The sequence below is a fragment of the Pinus tabuliformis genome, chromosome 4_2 (assembly GCF_031772625.1).
Source record: "Pinus tabuliformis cultivar Carrire ecotype Pingquan chromosome 4_2, CPIR1, whole genome shotgun sequence".
NCBI classification, from domain to species: domain Eukaryota; kingdom Viridiplantae; phylum Streptophyta; class Pinopsida; order Pinales; family Pinaceae; genus Pinus; species Pinus tabuliformis.
In genome coordinates this window covers 491,154,469-491,175,826 of record NC_142304.1, presented here as the reverse complement: position 1 = coordinate 491,175,826, position 21,358 = coordinate 491,154,469, and the positions used below count along the sequence as shown (strand labels likewise).

General features: G+C 37.1%; 1 protein-coding gene across 7 annotated transcripts in view; it reads right to left on the bottom strand.

The window, feature by feature from the left end:
* Window positions 1–3,277: 3,277 nt before the first annotated feature.
* Window positions 3,278–21,358, bottom strand: part of LOC149170112 (uncharacterized) — a 120,732-nt gene continuing 102,651 nt past the window's right edge. For 4 of the 7 annotated variants that reach the window (XM_089428887.1, XM_089428892.1, XM_089428886.1 and 1 more), the window contains one exon: window positions 3,278–4,438. In XM_089428887.1, the coding sequence (XP_089285013.1) occupies window positions 3,571–4,296 (726 nt within the window). In that variant the 5' untranslated portion in view covers window positions 4,297–4,438 and the 3' untranslated portion in view covers window positions 3,278–3,570. Of the gene's footprint in view, window positions 4,439–4,532; window positions 4,619–21,358 lie in introns of all 7 variants that reach the window. The other 3 variants (XM_089428891.1, XM_089428890.1, XM_089428889.1) reach the window with 1 other exon arrangement.

The window sequence follows — 21,358 nt, the reverse complement described above, 5'->3', positions numbered from 1 at the left end:
GATAGAAGGTTTCTATTTCACCGGTTGTCCCGAATGATGCCTTAAGGGCGGGTTATCCCTTAGTTTCTCTGCACGCTTGGATAAGCGGTTGTGTGGGCCACAACTCCTTTGTAGCTAGTGCTACGTTATGTATTTTATGTACTTTTTTACAGATTAATTGAAGGACCTACTCTCACTTGATCAAAAAAAAAAAAATCAATTTTTATGCAAATTTTAATAAGTTGTTTTAAAAAATTTACGACGTAATTGAAGTCAAATAAGTTTGACTAGTAATTAATTGCAATATAACTTGCCTTCGGTAGGTATAACAAGTTCAAATTGAAGTTGATCTACCAACACATACTTGGTTCACTATTGAAATTGATGGAGTATAAAGTTGTCTAATAGGGTTTTCATTAGCATTGTGGTTCCTCTTACTTAAATGATGTCAATTTCAAAGAAATGAGATCAACTGCAAATACTAGATGATTTTGTTAAAATAGTTACCTCTCTAATCTAAAACCTACACTGAATAAATTTCATGTTATGTGGTGCAATCCCACAAGCATGTTTCCTGAAGCACTTCGACCAAAAAATAAGGATGCTAATCATCCCCTTAATCTCTATCCTAAATAACTACCCAACCTTTCCACAATTAAAAGTCAAATGAAAGAATTTTTAATTGTATAGCAGAAGCATTTTTAGATTACCCATGCAAATTGACTTGAATCAACCGTTTGCATAATGGTGTCCAATGGACTAGATGGTTAAACATTACAATGAGATCGAGTGCTTTGTCAGCACCAACACCCCTCTTAAGCACCACATTGACTTGTACATGGTGTAATGTGTTCATACTATCAGTGCATAGCCTTCAAGCTTTTGGGCCTCCTAGGTACAAAAATCGAGCAAGAAGATCGAAGGATAACATGTTCTCGACAATAGTTGCAATCTTTTTTTATTAGGCAAAAGAAAGTACTTTCCCTAGCTTGTTTCTAGTGCCAACTATATTTTTTGCTCTTTTTCTTCATAAGTTGATTGCAAACGCAAAATGTTGACTTTTACTTGAGGAAATTGGCTGCCATAACAAAAATTTCATAACAAGTCATCACAACATTACTCAAGAGAAGCTAAAGATGATCTTCCAAACAAGTAAATAATATGATGCAATTTCAAGTTCATACTACATAATTGTGGTATCTGAACGACATAATCCCTTGATACTTTTTAAAATCTTTTTTTTTGAAAAATATGCCTTATATTTACAGAATTTTTTTATAAAAAGTGAAAGTATTTACAATGAACCTAATAACCTCTGCTATAAAGCAACTAAAGTGGAAATAAAATCAGACTACGTTGAATGATCCAAGGATAGAGCATCTTTAATCAACAAAGCACCCCTTGCCAGGAGCTGATGGCATGCCCCATCCCTTTAGATGGTACAAAATGAAAAGAGAGAGATAACCTCAAGATTAAAAGCAGCTTTGCACATAAGGTTCCAGAGGGCAAACAGAGCCAAAATTAATAGGCAAAGCCATATTCCTGTGAATGTAGGAAGAACCTGTGAAAAAATATCTCCTAACACTATAGAGCACTAAAAGCCTGCCCCGAAGCAACATCGAAAAGTGATGTTTTAATCCATTGGTATTTCATATAAATATAACAATATGTTAATCAATGTGATTAGGAGTATATATATATATTTTTTGGAGTTCTTTGTTCACTCATGGGAGAGGTGCAAGGTTCAAATCTCTTCCCCATGTTAAAATGAGTATTTGTGCATCAGATTGGGTTCATAACTCCCCACTAAAGACATATATATATATATATATATATATATACCCTGAAGTGATTTACAACTACTCATTAGAAAGATTTCATAAACAATGTCTCAAATACTTTACACATCTATTGTCCAATGGATTTTACTATTAATGCAACTTTTAGCATAGTATCCCATAAGAATATATTCCATGCTTTCTAGCAGTAGGTGTTTTTGCATGCATATTACGATTTTGCCTGCTCCACATTCAGTCCACTTAGACAGTGTTGTCTATATCGACTAAAGATACCAGAATCCTGGTAAAAACTTGTATGAATGACGTAAATTGATCAATGGAAACCAACATTCACAAACAGACAGTATATATCTTATTCTCCAATATATCTCTACACCAATGCATATAGTTCAGATTGCACCAGAAGCTTCAATATATCACAGTATATCAATATTGTTTCATCATCTCAAAACAGATGCATAGTTTAAATTGCAGTTGTAACATCCAATATAAGTTTCTCCCATATGGAAAAATTTGTCCATTCAGTCCCAACTTTGCTTCTTATGATCCCACCCCGTGCACCTAAAAAAACATTATCCAGATTCCATGGGACCAGCATGGAAAAAGCTATGTGTTCCATATGGCTCATCCGTAGAACCCCACAATGCACAAAGTGCCTGCAAGGCATGACCCCTATGTGCCAGTAAGAGTCAAAGTTAAGCATGATAATGAACAAAACAAACTTTAAAATTATATAAATGATTTACATGCATAGAGTATTATAACTTATATAGATCCATCTTCACCCTGGACAGCCAAGAAGGATAAAAGATTGAGTTGTGAATCTAACACTGTTTACTATATCTGGGTTAAGAAGAATCCATATTAACGTGTGTATATATACACGGTAAGAGCATTACATGAATTTAGGAACTTCCCTCATTTGGACTTTACAACATCTCTGTTTTTTCAGCATTATACAGGTCCGTTTTTTTAATAGTGCATTTCCTGGGGAAACCCACTGGGCACTTCCTCTCATTCTGAGAATAGTGCTCAGGGTAAACTGGATTTTTTAGAAGCCTGAAGCTTTGTCATGTCACTTACAGGAATAGAACCTGTGTGGAGAGGATAACATTCCATAACACAACCAATTGGGTTTACTTGGGCCAAACCCAATTGATGTAATACAAGTCCATACTAATATATGCGTGTGTATTATTGGAGTCCAAGCAACTTGAAGTGGCATAACTATGCAAGTAAAAATACGCTGCATCATGGCATACATACATAATTTCTAAAAAAATTAGTTCAAAATGCTTCATTCTGTACCCATAGATTATAATAGTCACAATCAATTGAGGACAATAAAATTATTAACATTGCAGCAACATAACCCCTCTTGGCTTGGATGGAGGTTTTCTTTGAAGAGGGTCTCTTGTTTCTTGTTAATAAAAAAAGCTGACATTAAAAAAAGGTTGCGTTGTATGTCAAATTGGATTGTCATGTAGATCGCAACATGCTTATATGCTTAATGTTTGTCTACTGTTGCATTCAAGGTAAAAAAAAAGAAAGTACATGAACCATTTTGCTTCAATATATACAAGGTTTTCCGATACCCTCTATAAGTCAAATCTCATACATCAACAAAGCCAAATATTTTTCTATCTGCTACAGATCCAAACTACTGTTAGCATTTCCAATCAAGTACTAAACAGGAGCCATGACTTATCAGTTATATCCTTTGAATATTATAAAATCTGTTTGCTTCTGGTTCCTAATGTCTTTACCTATGGAAATGCTTTTGTTAAACATCTTAACCATCTTCCACAGTGACCTCTTTAAACTTTTCTGTGACCTGCTCCACCGTATGATCAATCTGAGTGGTTTTTATCTCTTTTTCTTCTGCTTCTTTCAGTCTCTGCAATATATCTGCTTTCTCTGCCAAAATTACCTCTAGCTTGGCATCTAACTTCTGTAACTTCTTCCTCAGCTTCTCCACTGTATCACCACTTTTCTCCTTCTCCTTTTTCTCTGTTTTAACTTCAGCTTTATCTTGGTGTTTTCTTTTCTTGCACTCTCCACCTTCTAAGAGAGATTCGCTTTTACCCTCTTTCTTTTGTTTGTCCCCTTTGACCTTGTCTTTACCTTTCTTATTTTCCTGGTCCTGGATCTGATCATCACCATGTTTAACTTTGTCCTTCTTTTCCTGGTCGAAGTCCTTGTCCTTTTTCTTATCTTTCTTCTTTTCCTGGTCCTGGATCTGATCATCACCTTGTTTAACTTTGTCCTTCTTCTTTTCCTGGTCAAAGTCCTTGTCCTTTTTCTTGTCTTTCTTCTTTTCCTGATCCTGATCTGTATCCTTTTCCATTTTTTTATCTTTTATTTTATCCTTGTCCTTCTCTTTAAGATTTTTCTTGTCTTGATCTTTGTTTTTTTTATTTTTCTTATCCTTTTGCTTGTCCTCTTTAACATGCTGTCCAACATCAGTTGCCTCTGTTTCTATATGTTCTGCTATTTTCTCTTGGCTCTTCCCTTCCATGTCTGCAGTCTCCAAAGGATTCTGACTCAGTTTTGAATCTTTTCCCTCACTAGCACAACTAATGCTTTACGCTCTTTACCAGGTTGATCTCCTGCACCTATTTTAGACTGCAAAAACTGCTATCCTTGTCTTCCATAGTTACCTGGCAAGCAATTTAAACATATAAACTAACATAAGGCAGAAACTGTATGTCAAACAGAGATTATTAGCCAGGAAAGATCATGAGAGATTCTTACAGTGAAAGACAAATAATCCTTCTACAGTAATATCTATATGGGCGTGCATTTGTATAGTCTTCTTAATGCTTCAGAAAGAGTTCAATCTTTAGAAAATGGAAATACCAGAAATTAAAGACCACTTAAAATCTTTCGAAATATTAAAAGCTGAAAAAATTGCCATGCTCCCCTAAGGAAAGATTCAAATTGAGAATTACTATTAAACAAATCATTAAATTAAAAATAATCCAGAATCTTGAATTTCAATAAGGAATTTTCCGACATTAGAAATCTACTTGGTTTATTTACCTTTTTAAGTAGGCTTTAAAACCTGAATAATAAAAAGTTAACAAAAATGACAGTTTCTGTGCTTCCTAAAATGGAACTCAAACTTTTTAAAATTACTTTAGCATTTTTTAAGCAGATATTTTCAAATGCCACAAAATCCGTCATCAACAAAAGATTGGTGGGATCGTCAGCTTAGGAAAGCATAAACTCACCTGAAAAACTCTGAAAACTCAGCAACCTGAAAACTCAGGAAAACTTGGAGAAATCAGAGGTTTTGCAACAGTGCATACAAATTAAGTTCAAGGCCTTGAAAAGCTCATCTAAGTGCTGACATTTACCTCAGTATTAGGGTTAACATTATTCTCTTGAGAACAAGAGAGACATAACAAGAGAAGTTAATTTTCTAAGTCAGTCATTTACAAGAGAAAGAGAGACATAACAAGAGAAGTTAATTTTCTAAGTCAGTCATTTACAAGAGAAAGAGAGACATAGAGAGAGAAGTTAATTTTCTAGATCAATCCCTTACCAGAGAGAGAGAGAGATATAGAGAGAGAAGTTAATTTTCTAGATCAATCCCTTACCAGAGAGAGAGAGACATAGAGAACTTAATTTTCTAGGTCAACACCTTAAAAGAGTTGAGAGACATAGAGAGAGAGTATTTTTCTAGGTCAATCCCTTATAAGGCATTTAACTTGAAATCTCTGGCTAGTTTACTTAACAGTACTGTTGAATGGGGTTTTCTCTTACTAGGAAACCAGCGACTCTTTGAGATTTTTGTCGAAGTTTATGCGTTATATCAGGCATTATCTAGTGCTTTGTAATCATCTAAGTAAACATTGAGCGTAACTTTAGGATAGGTATGCAATAGATGGCTCATTGGAGAGCATAAGTTAGAACATGGGTGGGATTGTAATTTAATGTGACTGACTATCAAATGGCCAGTTTACATGCATGGTCCTTGTCATGTGTATTTTACCTGATTGAGCACCAATGTTCAAGGTTTCTGATAGTTGCAAGTAGATCACTGATCCATGATAGGCACTGTAATTGTTGGTGGATTATGACAGAGTCAATGATTGAGGAAGAAGCAGACCATTGATCACATGGATAGTGTTTTGCATTCCATTTGCCTTGTGCTACAGTAAGTAATATTCGATTTGTAGCTGTAATACTTGTGTTTCTATTGATTAAGTAGTTAGCTCTTTCTCCGCTTTCAGTACATTAGTGACAGGAGTTGCTTTCACATTCCCACTGTTTATTCACATTGACTGTAATTTTGAGTCCCATTGACCAACATTGTCGTCAACTGTTGGTCATTAATAACATTATCTTATCTTATCTTCATTGAAAGGCTTGTTCAACATTCTCTATTTTCAGGAATGGATAGTGACATTGACTGCTGTAAGTACATTTAACTCCACCTGAGAGTCAAATTTGATCAGAATTTTTCCAATTAGTCATTGTAGATTCTTAGTAACTAGCACCGTGATTTGGATTGAATAGATCAGACTTGGTATTTGAACACATGCCCTGAACTTATTAGGTGCACATGCTCTTGCTTCGAGGATACATGCTCCAATCCTGCCTCTTGTAGAAAAAATGATCATGGTGACTAAATACTCTAGATCACATAAGTGCTTGCCTCAACAGGCACCTTAGTGAATAGTATTGATATGAGCAGAAACGGAGAAAGCTGAGAAGAATGATATGTTTTTCTAACTGCATGTGAGAAGAACCAAAATTTCCTCAAAAAACATAGCTTTCTATTAGCACTAAATTCTTCTCGCTTCATGGAATTAGCATGCTGGACACAAATACACATCTGACAGTGTAAATGGTAGTCACATGATTTAACCATACCCAAATTATTCAACCACTCTAACCAGGATTTCTAGTGCCAGATAGCTATAAATAAGGAAACCATACCTTCCGTCTTCAAACTTTGTTGTCATCAACTACTCAAACTAGCAATTTATCATCAATCTGTCACAATTTTTCTTTCAGATTTTCTTCTTTTCACAATTGTCACTTATTACGACTGGTGTATTGGATCAATCCATCTTCTCACTTTCGTTTACCAATCGCTTTCCTGATTCAAATGCTTTGATTTTGTTCCAAACCATTAGGTAGATCACCATCTGCTGGTCTACCTTGGCGACCAGCCTTGAGAACCACCTATTATGTGGGAAGGTTACAGTTTATTATTCCATTTAATCAAAGCCAGCAGTGTCAGGTCATATTTTATATAGCAATCCATTTTAGATGTGGTAATCCAGAAAAGGCTTGCATTTGATTTTAAAATGATCTTGCAAGGCTGACATAATAGACCCAAAGTAGAGAACAAATGGATAGAGCTCTTTCTACTGTTCATAGTTGATACATCTTGATTGACAGATCATGAGCGGGAGGCAACTAAGGAAGTCTGCTCCATTGCTTGGTAGCTCCCTCCTTATACTCAGTTACTAGAAGCAACCACTATAACTTTGAGATCGATTTCATGATGATGTTCATGAATTTGTTTTTAGTCTAAAATCAGCAACAGCTAATGACCAGTATGGATGATTGTTTCTTTGTTAAAAAGGAAATGTTGCTAATACTCGTGTTTACTTGTGTGTAGTAACCAAGTTGGAATTACTCAATGGCACTTAAAATGGATTACAGCATTACAGTGTTCATTAATCTGTGAAATGATGATGCTCTTTAATTGGATACATAGCAGTACAATAAAGAGTTTGGCAGTCAGTTGATTCCACAACTATTTATAAACTAATGCTGATTCAACAAGTGATTACAGACTCACAACATCACAAACAGAGAATACATAAACTAGGTTAACCATCATCACTTAGAGACCTATCTCAGCTCTGCTGTCATAACCACAATAACCAGTCTCACTGGTTGCTCACATTGTTAATGTTCTTAGCTGCTTTGGTCCCAATCAGCTGGCACCCTCTTAAACCTTGCTGCTTCTGATTATACTGTCTTGTTTGTTACCAGCAGCCTTAGGGATAGCACATTGCTCTTCCGCTGCCACATGGGACTTATCCTCAGCTGCCCTTTACCTCAGGCAGGCCTGTATTAGCCTCCCACAGCTTCAATAAACCACAAACAGTTTGCTGCTACCTCCGGAAGAGGTCTCCAACCTTACTGTCATGGAGAAGGGGCTCCACCCTCCATGCTACCCCAGAACAGTAATCCGCTGCCACAGTCAACTCAAAACCCGCCCTTGCTTGCCTCAGAGACAGTTTGCTGCCATAGACCATACCTCAGAGATGATTTTCTTCCATGGAAAGCCTCAGAGATGATTCACTGCTACAGATAAGCCTCAGGGATGATTCACTGCCACAGACATAGCTTTGGAAATGACATGCCCCAAGTTAGCCCATCAATCCATAGGTGTGTGTGAGTGTGCGATAATGATGGCTACAGAGCAGGAAAGACTTCAAGGCAGGTGCCACAGCCATGAGAACAATTAATGGGGATTCAACATCCTGAGCATATAAATGTGAGGAGGGAGCAATCATGGAGGCATGAATTACCCCTTTCCTCGGCTTGCTTTTTCTACCCCTTTGGTGTGCTTTTAAATTTAGTGATTTATATTTATTTGGATGCATAGCTTAGGAGACCAAGCTTGCTTTTACATTTTTCCAATACCCTTTAAGATGTAACCATAGTATTCAAAACCAGTCAGTTTGAACCGTAAACCAGTGAAACTGGCTGGTTCATTAGCCCCGACCTTCAAACTGGTAGAAAAACAGGGCCATCTGTTATTGGAAGGCAATTTTTGTGTTTGACCGGCCATATACCAACCGGTTTATGACGAAACCAGCCAATTTTCCCATAAACTGGCAGGTTCCATAATAAACCAGCTGGTTTATTGTCAGGCTGGCTGTGGACCCCACTGAAGGCGGTTTCTTGGATTTTTATGTGGTTTTGAGGGAAACTAGGGGTTGCTTCCCTCCAAAAACAACCCCTCCAAGCCTTTAAAAGGATGTTAACCCATTCATTTGCCTCACACATCTCATTTGGAGTTTTTGTGAGCTTCATTGGGAGCTTGGAGAGTGTTAAATTTTTGCTAGAGTAGTGGAACAACAGAGAGCTTGGGGTAAGTAGTAGCCAACATGCCTCCAAAAACCAAGGATACTGCATGGGCTCATTGTGATATAATTGATGGTAAAATGATATGCAAATATTACCAAAAATCTATTGAAGGAGGGGGTATTTAGTATCTACAGCTTCAAACAACACTTGGCTGGGATAGGAGGCCATGTAAAGCCATGTAGGGCACCAAATGAAGTAATAGGGCATATTACGGCTGAATACCTTCATAAGTTTGCGACTCAAGTCACTCAACCCACTGAGAAGTTTGCGACTCAAGTCACTCAACCCACTGAGAAGTTTGTGACTCAAGCAGTGCAAAAGTTTGAGAGTCAAGACTCAACCAAGTTTGACTGTGATGAGAAGTGATCATGTTGATCACTGATATGTAGACTTGTAGTAGGCCAGTGGCCCCATAGCTTGTAGCATTGATTTTGGACTCTAGAGGCCATTTAGAGCCTCATTGATTATGTATTTTGTTGCTAATATGTATTGCACTTGGTGCCATTATATGGTATATAGAAAAGCAAACTTTTCATATTTTGTCTCTATTGGTTTGGAATCATTGTTTTAAATCCTAAAAATTATACGGTATATAGATGAGCAAACTTTTCATATTTTGTCTCTATTGGTTTGGAATCATGGTTTTAAATCTTAAAAATAGTTTTTTTCATTAAGAAATAATTATTTCATGTATTTTTTTAAAGACTAGTTCAATGAGATCTGACCAGTCCCAATTTGACCGGTTTTGGTTTGAAACCCAGTTTGATAGGTGGACCAGTGCGGTCACTGTTTCTGGTTTTGAATTCTATGGATGTAACAACTTCTCACTCAACAAGGTTAAGACTTTCAAGAGTTCCTTTCTTTAGATAAAGCATTATATGCTTGAGGAACTAGGTGATGGCTAATGAGTAGGGTAGAGCTCATGTAGGCTTTTGCCCACACACTAAACAATGTCCCACCAATCTTTTGCACTTTACATTTTCTTTCATTGTGGCTTTATATGCTTTCAACTTTCTCTTCACTACAACAACCGACGGGGCCAAGTTTTTGAGCCCTGACTCAAGGGATGTGGATGAAGGGTGCCAATGCCAGTGACCCATAACTACCAACCCAAAGAACGGAGATGGTAGTACTATTGTCTCCAAAACCCTAGTCTTTTCTCGCAAGAGCTACAAAAACATTGTTTTTCCCTTTTAGGGTTTGTCACAAACCCTAGCTTCACCCTAACCCTAGAATTACTCTTGAACTTCTCCAAGAACCCTAGTGCTCTAAGACAAAGAGTGGTAATACCATAGAGTATGAGAAAGAGAGCTAGACTAGTGAACTTTGCTTCTCACATCTCTAATACAATTGAGTGGCAAATGAATCCACAAGATCTAGTATCCTATCCAATTTTTTTCTCTCTTCTTATCTTCTCATTGATTTTCCTCGTGAACCTTATTGACTTGATCCCTACAAGATTTCTCTCTAGGAGAAGTACTAAGAGTGAGTATAATGTTGATAATATGAAATGATACTCTCCTTCCTCATTTTATATGAGAGGTAGGAGAGACCAACAATATAATAATAGCCCTAATTCACCATAAGTGACTTATCCACAAAATGATAGGTCCACATGTAAAGTGTGTTAGTTTTTGTAGCATCAAATGTGTTTTAGCCACAAAATTTTGTTGAGAGCGCTAGAATACATGGGATTCCCAAAACCCAGAAATCATTTCTAGAAATTCTACCTATGAGTGTCTCAATTATATTATTCATTGGTTTTTAAATATTTCCTAAGTCTAAACTTAGGGAATATGGTTAATTAATCAGTATTAATTAAGTCAATGCGAAAATCATCTAGAAATTCACACGAATCGATCCAGAGATGATCTTAGCCATCGATTATGTCTTAATCTTGGTCGTTGGTGCTCCAACAGAGGATTATAAGAGGAGGTCGATGTGGTGATGAAGAGATCACTTGAAGCAATTCGATTTCTTGGCAAATTGATTTCCAAAGAAACAACAGTTCGTTGCCAGAGAGAGAGCTAGAGATCGAAGCAGTGAGAGAGGGGCAGAGACAGTGAGGCTGGAGGAGGCATTCTAGATCCAGCGAGTGCATTTGCAGAGAGGAAGAAGGGCCATAGAGAGGCTGACATAGGGGTAGCGCAACAACCTTTAGAGGGAAGATCTAATTACTGAGAGGGAGAGACGTTTTCAGTTCCAGAGGCCAGGAAGGAGTCTTAGAGGACCGGAGAAGCATCTCTCCAGTCAGCAGAAGGTAGAATGACTTCATCAGAGACTAGTATGAGGCTAGACATCTAGCAAGCTACGAAGAGGCTGACGTAGAGGGTCAGAGGGCTGAATTTCTGAAGGCAAGTCATGTCAGGAGATTGTTGTGGGGTGAGGAAAATTCCCCACTAGATTTTTGCCAGTATTTTTCTCTGTAGGATTGCCAGATTTCGGCATCCAGTTGTACTCAGAATTTCTCACTGCTGCATAATAATAAAACCCTCAATTGTTGCACCAATTTTCCCAAGTTGGGTTTTTTCGAGGACTTTCATCTAAAAATAATTGTGTTATTTTTGTGTGCGCTAGCATTTCTCAGTTTCCAGCGCATTATTTTTCCCCAATATTTTATTTGTGTATATTGCAATGTGATTTATTCAGTGTTTGCTATAGCAAACAACAAATAAATTGTTAAATAAAATTAACAATTAGGAGAATAATTTCCAGTTGCTGCAATAAGATTTTGGTTTACGGAATTTTCACAAAGTGCTCCCTCTACAAGTGACATATGTCAAGCTTCAAGGTGAAGATGTCCAACAAACAAGACAACAAGGCATGCACACTCCTCAAGAAGGTACAATGCCCCACTTCTACAAGCCTTGAAGGCTCCAACATTCCTCTTATGCCATGTACTACTCTAGGTCCACCCCACCTACTCAACCCAAGCATCCATGCAAGCAACCATATGTAGTATGTACCCATGCCATATAGGGCTTAATACCCTCCTCCAAGATGCACAATGCTCCTTTTCCACAACAATTTGTCCTTCAAAACAAGCAACCAACCTCCATGTGGCCATTGTGAAGAAGTCAACAATCTCCAATGAAGAAAGTCACATAAGCACCAAGATGAGGTCTAACAATCAATCAACAAGCAACCCTACATGTGTTTGTCCATCATGGCACATCCAAGGGTCATCCATACACCATGCACCCCATATCACATGAAGCACCCCCAACAATGGTGTAAACACTTTGGAGTAACCCTAGAATATAACACTCCCTTTTTATGAGGAAAGTGATTTTACTAACATCAATTTGCTCACTCTACGACTCAACCAAATTTGCAATTTGCAAATCTACACCTATTACAACCTTAGAATCAACCAATGGATCTTGGAAAAGAATAATCATTCGACCATCAAACTCCTCTACAATGCATCACACCTCACCTCATCGAAAAAATTGGAAGGCTCACTAGTGGAAGAAGGCAATGCAACATGATTAAAATATCTTCTAGGAGGTATAATTGCTTTCATTGAAGATCTAGAAACTCATGCATGCTTCTGTACATCTTGTAATATCTAGGCAAGCCATCTCAACTTTCTACAGGCTATAGTAGTAGGTGAGGGAATATCCATCCCTAATTGCACCTTTGTCTACTCCTAAATCTTACTCAACTCTAACCTTTAAATTAGCCTTTCGAATTGTTAACACTAAAATCTGTCCAACAATGGGGCCAAGGGTTTTCTCACTACCCTAATTAGTTAGGGTTCATCATCAAAATCCTTGGACAGTTGGAAATCGAGATATCCTTTTAATAGTTTTGGACTAATAAGCATATGAAAACACATCCCACGGATTGAAATAATGACATATGAAAACACATCCCACGGATTGAAATAATGACATATGAAAACACTATAGGAATGAAGGTTGAACTTGTGTATTTTATCGACATACAAAATGATGGTTGTGAAGAGACAAGAACATAGTAAACTGAGGTACCATTATGTTGTAACTTTGATATTATTTGCCATCTCCCTCTTGGAAATGGGCATAAGTCAAAGGATGATTAAACATTTAAGTGTTTCCAGAAGAACTCATTCTATGAAGGTTGTAGATGAAGTCAAGCGGAATCGCTTGAAAGAGATCTTGTGGGGGTCAAACTTGAATCACCTTGTTTCATTAACACAAAAGATGGAAATGAAAAGAATTTTTTGGGGAACAATGAACTGGAGTAGATATCACAACTAGTTGTCAAGGTTCAAGTTATTAATTTACTAGAGTTGGTCACTGGGAATGATGAGAAATTTGAGCAATGTTTATGAAATGGATAGAATCAAGCCAATGAGGCTTATTACAACAAAATCTCACACTTCCTGAAATAACATCTTAAAGCTCAAGTGTGAGACCCACTTATAATTAAGAGGGGGCCAACTGTCACCTCACCAACCCCCTCCTCACTTTTGGCCAACTCTCCTATAGCTCAAGGGAGGTTCTTCCCAATACATCTTAGGGATCTAATGGCCTAGTCAAACTAAGTCAAGAGCCCTCTAAGGGTTCTAACTCTATTACCACCAATCAACAGAAATAATAATTAGGGTTTAAGGTGGATAGGACTATTAGGGTTCTTAGGGCAATTTTTAGATTTGAGTTCAAAGGAAATGTCCCCAAACATGCACAATGATGGAATTACAAGGTAATTTTGGAGTGTAAACCCCAAAAAAATGTTATAAAGGTTTTGAAAGGAAATAAAGTGATGTGAGGATAGAAGACTAGTGCCTTAGCTTGCCAATATACCTTTTTAGGGCATATGGAGTCGAGGAACAACACACTTTGAGGAATAATGGAGTGGATTTAGGTTCAAAGATTAAGAGAAACCCACTTATGTCCCTTAGAGGTTTGATCTAGGTGTCATACATTTTGCAAAGATGGGATAAGGGGGTAAGCTCCACTCAAGTTAATTCAAAAGAGCTTGATGGAGGGTTTTTTCAGGAGGGGCAACGGGATAAAAATACTAGCAACAATTTGGTGAATATTTAACAACTATTATCCATAAACATAACCAAGATGAAGAAAGAACACTTCTTAGTTCATCTTGCATCCATTCCAAGTTCTACCAATATTCATCAAGAAGAAAGAACCGTCCACATCAACAAAAACTCTTCAAAAAGTCACTCAACTCATCTATCCATAGCCAAAGTTAAGAAATAAGAGAATATTTCAGAAATTTCAGACTTGATAAGGGATTTCTCCCACAATTCAACCATAAGAAAATGAAAAGAAGTGCACCACTATTTATAGAAGAGGTGCTCAACTTCCTTTACATTAAAAATGTTAATTTTCTAGGCTAAAAGGCCCTAATCTAGCCTATGGAGAGGCAAAAAGCCTTGTTCTTCAATTAATTAATCTAAATTACATAAATTTAGGAGATTTGTGTCACATGTACAAAGCAAATGAGCATAATCCCTCAAAAAATGACCCATCTCCATAAATGAGGGGCATAAGGAGGCTTTGGCACACATCCAACCTCCAAAGGCCCTTCAACATGCAAGGGTCTTTCAATAGAATTCAAATCTGCCATAAATCTCTCCGTAGTGGATGTTACCACGTCCCTGGCATTGGGCCCACACAGGTATTTCTTCATATGAATGATTAGTGCACTAAGTCAAATACTGGGTGACGAGTCAGTCCTCCTAGACCTTACATGATGCACATTGTAGAGTGAATTTCAACCAAGGAGAGGGTGCAACAATCTTAGGAACCACAAGATTTGAAATGGCATGATTTTATCTAAGAGTAAAGGGTGGGGGCACCAACAATTGTTCCATTTTTACAATTGGGGTGTGCTCTCCTCCTAAGCCCCACCAAACTCAATCACCTAAGCATAGTTTATTATTAGCAACAAAAGGTGGGTCACACCTTACAAGTCCCATAAGGAATGGTTCCAATCAAATTATATCGACCAACCACGGAAAGGGCACTCATTTCATTGGGCCCACCAAAATGAATTTAATATAATGTTTTAACTTTTCTACCTTAGAGTGCACATTTTCTAGTGGGCTTAGCTTCTAGAAAAGTTGGGCTCCATTTTCCATGCATATAACTGTTAGAAATTTACTATTGGGTGTTGAACTTGGGCAAACCATGCATTCTCCCTTCTAATTTTCTGAACATGAAGCTTGTGGATGGTCTCTATGTGCACCCTAAAGGCTGAGTTCACCCCTTCTCTTGTACTCTTCAGTTTTGGAAACCTTCGTCACTGGATGTACATCAAATTTGCCTTGGTAACACTGTTTTAAATCGTATGAGTGTTTTGGAATGGTTTCTCTTGTCTTTTCTCTTGGTTCATGGTGATAGACAGTAGAACTATTCCTTGATTGTGCTCGAGTTGTATAATCATTTATCCTTGTATGTTTTAGCAAATAAATATGATGAAAGAATTCTGGGTTTTTTGTTAAAATGTAGGATAGGCCCATTCTTTGTATGTATGTTTCAACAGGGGCACCCTCTTCCTTCATTGGAGCAATATCCATCCTTGGCGCCAAAGACCCCATTTGCCCAATGCGCTTCAAGGCACTGGTATAATTTTCTTTCAACCACCTTTCTATTCTCAAACTGAAAAAAAGATATACTTTGAAATTTGTTATCCCCTTCAGTGAGTGCCCCATTCTTCACAGCAATATTCACAGGGCGTTCACTGCAGTTTTTACCTCTGTTCTATGGGTGCCAATTGATTCCAAATTCATGTAATGCAACTCAAGTACCCCTATTCCATATTTACCACTTTCATCTTACGTTACAAGCCCTATATTCCACCTCCATTCTTCGGGTTCAATTGACCATTAGTTCTTTAGGATTGGGCATCCATACATCCTCATACTTGGGTAGGGCCCGAAACCTGGCCCTGGGACATTGATGCAACTAAAAGAAAATGAAAAAGCTTATATTGGCCACAAATAAAATAAAATAAAAAATACTAAAATGCAAAAGATGGTTGGAACATACACATTAGAACATGGACAAAAGCCTAGCATGAGCTCCACCTCACCCCATATGGTCATCACCCAACTCCTAAGCATATGTTGCTTTTTCACATTATGAAAAGGATCCCTAGCATGTCCCAACCCCTGATGGGCAATGAACTACCTCATCATTAAGGGGGTAATAATTGTTATACACTCATTGGCCTGCCAACAACTTCCTTACATTTTACTTAAAATGAAGGGCACCCCACATTAATTTTTGAGAAATTTATCTTTTTGTTGCCCGATTGCTTGGTCTCGAGTGGTTTTTTTATTGCCTTCTTATTGATTTTGGTGTATGATAATTTTGATCTCCCCATCGGCGTTGCCTCTCCCGCAACCTTTTTGATCACATAAAGCTCACTTGACTTTGAACGATCTCTTATTTGATGAGCTTCTTTCGACAATTTTCTAATGAACAAAATTTTGGCGCATTTCACTTACAATTTCAAAGTTTGACTACTTTCATTATTTTGGCGCATTTCACTTACAATTTCAAAGTTTGACTACTTTCATTATTTTGGCGCCTTACTTCGATGACTTCCTCCTTTGAGTTATTTAATGAGTTTGGTTTCACTTGGTTTTCACGTGGCATCTTCGTGATCCATGTCCCTTCGTCACGTAAACACACATAAAATAAACCCAATCTATATATTATAAAATATGTTGTATTTTATATATGTATATATATTATTTTAATTTATATGTAAATTATATTAGTTACACATGTTATATATATTATAAATTATGTATAAAATCATTGTGTACAAATACAAACTTTTAATCCATTATATTATTAAGAACCCATATTATATGTTTTATACACATTAATATGTTTTATATATGTTATTATATATTGTTCATAACATAATATATATTCCATATGATGTATATTTGAAAAACCACATAAATGAGTAAATCAAACAAACGTTATATGTATATTATACATATCAAAATATAAAACGTAAAATCAAAAAGTAAGGGGCAAAGAAAAAATATAAAGTGCATATAACTTAAAACCACTCATGTCATAGAAAAAAGGAAGAAAGAAAGAAAGAAAATTATTTTAACGTCCACAAGGATAAAGATAGCCTATGGGACAAATTGCTTCTTCATCTGGTTCATGTATTTGGCCCTTTTCCTGTGAATTCTCACAATAAACGCTCCTAGTTTCTCGACAAAACCCTCGCTAAATAGATTATCCCAAGAGCTCGCTGTTAGAATATCTGCATAACTTTCCCTGTTGTCTTTGAAGGCCTCGTATTCTAAAATGAAATGCACCTTGTTTCACAACGAAGTTGATGAGAATTAGTCCTTAACTGAGCAATAAGAATTTTGTCTCTCCAAGAAATATTGGTCGATATGTACATTTTTTGTTGATGATTATGAGTGGGATTAAACAGCTCAATATGGTATTTTTTCTTTCTCCATAGAGTATAGTATGTACGCTTGTGGAACTTATCCATAACAAAATATTTTCTCTCTTTACTATTTATGGGACACGTGTTCAAGCAAATACCCCATTTACTAAGCCATTTGTTATTTTGCTGCATCCAAGACTTTTTTCTTTTGCACAATATGCCATTAAAGACAACCTTAGGCCATCTGCCCTCTTCCATTTGCTCAATATTTTTTAAAAACATTATGACTCGCACCATGGAAATTGCTTCAATAGGAACAACTACTGTTTCACTTAACAAGATAGCATAAGGAACTACACTTTTAATTTTGAATTTGTTTGTAATCAAATGCTTCTGAATTTTCTCGGTTTGTTTACGTTGCATTTCGGATGTACTGCTGGCCCACAGTTCACAACCATAGATAATCGCCGGAATCACTAGAAGCTCAAAAAGAGTTCGAGTGGTTTTCCAGTCCCATAACTCTAACTCTCTATTTTGAAAAGCATAAAATGTTTTCCAACCACCCAAAGTTCTTTTCTTTCTACAGCCATCCCAGCTTAGATTTTTGTCGAAGTCAATTCCGAGGTATTTGTAATCCATAACTTATTTCAGAATGTTGCCTTCAATGTAGACTTATGTTGGTTATGTTTTCTTTTTTAGAGAAAACCACTACTTTCGTTTTGCTAATATTGACTTGCATCCCCACCCTTCTACAAAAATGTTAAAGGGATAGTAAGTGCTCTTGCAAACCAAGAGCAGATTTAGCAATCAGAATAAGGTCATCTGCATATAAAAGAAGTCTTATAACAAAACTGCCCAAATAGATACCATCACCCCCTTGCGAATTTAACCACTCCTCAAGCTTATCAATATATAAACCAAAAAGGGTAGGCGACAGTGGGCAACCTTGCTTGACCCCGATATCACTTCTAAAACTTTCAAAAATGCATGTTGAAGTTCTAATTTTGACTTTCACCTCTTCATACAACCTATGCATAGCTGCTCTCAAGTGTTTAGAAACCCCAAGTTCTTCCATTTAGTGCCAAAGCTTATCCCTAAGAACCGTGTCAAACGTTTTTCTGAAATCAATAAAGCAACAAAAAGCTTCTTTTGTCCACTTACTGATTTTATTTTCTAGCATGCTTCCAAATAACTTGGCAAACAAAGGGTTTATCATTATGGTCCTATAATTGGAGGGATTATTGGCATCACCACTCTGGAAAAGAGTTATTGCCAGACTAGTTGTCCAATCTGTGGGGAACCTCAGTTGTATGATGTTGTTGAAATTTTTTGTAATGTGAGGTGCAAGAATCTTTGAGCCCCACTTTAGATACTCTGCTTGGAGTTCAGCTAAGTCTTTTGCTTTTCCAGCACCCAACTTCTTGATACCCATCTCTACCTCTTCCACCATGAAGAGTTCAGCATCAGTGTTGACCAAGGGGGGGAGGGTCAACCTGGGATCCTGCTCATAGAGTTGTCTTGCATAGTCGAACAATATAGAAGTTGTAATGCTATTTTTAGTTTGCATCTTTCTCTGTTGGAGCTCCTTCCAAAATAATTTGGGATTATTTTTTCCAAGGAAGATTAGTACTTCCCTACTTGAAACCATGAAATCAACCTTTTTCTTTTTTAATATCCGCTTGTAAGCTTTGAGCTTTATGTTATCCTTGTTTGACTCTTTCCACATTCTCCTTGCCTTTTTGCATTCCTCGTCAAACCAAGCATTAACCGAAAAGCAATTTGTTTCAGACTTCTTAATTTTTTCTCTTTTGCACTCTACAAGTGCGCTTTGAATTAAATGTGTTAATTTGTGACTATGAAGGTCGTGAATTGGGATTTTCTCCTTCTCAAAGAGCCTCTCTAGCGTCATTTTGAAGGTATTACAATTTTTTGGAGTCAAAAGAATTCTGCCCTTTGGGAGATTTTGTTGAACACACTGAGTTTTTTACTCTAATTGCTTCTTTCAAGTTCAAGAGAAACTTAAATAAATTCACTTGTGATCTGATCTTAAGTCCCAAAGCTGATCTCCAATCAAAACTTCCTCCATTTTCTCACATAGCCCATGCGAGCAAATTACATAATCTACTACACTTGCTCCATTGTAAGTATTGCAAGTGAAATTACCGGACTTTGTCCATCTAATCAAGCCATTACAAATGACTAAAACGAAGGCCCCACAGAGAGTAAGCAATTGTTCACCAAAGAGATTGCAACCCTTGTCCTATGAAATTATTTCCCACTGATGATTACTCTCTTCTGTAAGCCAAATAGGGTCATAGTCGTCTTTACAACAAAGAATGCTAGCTTGCTCACCTGCAATCCTAGCATTGAAATCATCCACTATAAGGACTTCACCTAACTGAGAATATGTTGCAATATCTGCTTTTAAGGCTACAAAGGGATCTTTGTGGTCAAGCCCTCTACTTTTGTAGATTTTTAAACTTGCGACGCAAAATAGCATGCTGCAATTCTGATGTGATTTCCATTTTCTGATATTTTAAACCAAATGAATTGTTTTAGTCTTCTTTTTCTAACTGAATGAGATGACCTCCTTTTTCCCTCACTAATACCATGATACCCCCTTATCCTTTGCCATTCCTTTCTACGTTGTTCCACACTACCATATTCCAGTATCCTTCAAACAAAGGTGTCTTGCATCCTTCATGCTCATGTGTTTCTATGAGGCAAATTATGTCTCTATCTTCTACAATAGGCCCTAACCAAGGTCTTCCATCTCCATGGGTAACCTCTGCAGTTCCAACAAACTAATCTTAAGGAAACCTCAGTATGACTTGACTTCTATTTATTTTGACATGCAAGACTCACAATTGAGCCTTTGTCCTTTCTTTCCCATACTGACGTTGCTTCCTGATTTCGTGTTGAAGAGTTTGTTGCCTCTTCTTTATTACCATCTTGTTGCTCTATTTTGGAAGGAGGTCCAAATCGTGCTATCACAACTTTACCTTTATAAATCCATGCTCTCTTGCCTTCATCTCTCGCTGCCCTAACCTTTAACATTTCTTCCCTCCTTTCCTCATGTTGTCTTATAGTTAAATCTTCTTCTAGAACAAAGCGAGACCCCCTCAAGAGATGCTTCTTGCTTAGAATGATATATTTATTATTTAAGCTAGGGATGATGACTTTTATGGACCTGGCTCTCTCACCGTTAAACTTACCCACCCTCCATGCTTGACCTATTTGTCCTTGCCATAGCAACTTGTCTTTCAAGAAGTCCCTTGCAATGTCAAGAGTGCATTCATTTTTCCCATAGTCATTCACCCCTTCAATAATTATGTTTGTTGCTCTATTTTGACTTTCCTCGCGTTCTCTATCTTGCATATTGTCAACCTAAATGTTTGTTTCTCCTTCCTTATTAGCATAATTGCTAATAACTTGAGCCCAAGTTTTGGAAAATTTTGTGGAATCTCCTTTCCTTTCTTCTCTTGCTTTCTCTTCATCGTTGTCTATTTGGGCAACCGCTTCCCCTTTATCTTGGGATGGTTTCACATTCACCACCTTTGTACTTTCCACAACATATTTCTTTATATTTTGCACATCCGCCTTCATGCGTTGCCATTTTGTCTTCCCTATAAGCAAAGCTTCCTATAGCAATGCCACTTGTTCTTTCAAAACTTTATTGCTTTCTGCTAAAGCCTTGTTCTTAGTTGCTATTATATGAATTTTATGATCTTTTTCCTACTCTTTAGCTTCTAAAACCTCCAATCTCTGTTTTGCATTTAACAATTCTTTCACATAAAGATCAAATGACCAGGTGAGAGGTGTGGATGTGGGACTATATAAGGCAGAATCATCAATGACTTTTCCTCTGGACTTGTTGTTGCCACATGCTTGCAGAGGAGACTTGTTTGAATGCATATTGCGAAGGGCCTGAATACTTTCCCTTTGAGACTGTTTTTTCCTTGTCTGCTCCCATTTTAGACGGGCTAGTCTTCATTTTAAAATGCCTTGAAATTGTTTGGCATTGACCCAAACCCATTTCCCAGCTTTGGCGAATAAGGCAATTTTCACTTGTCCTAGATCAT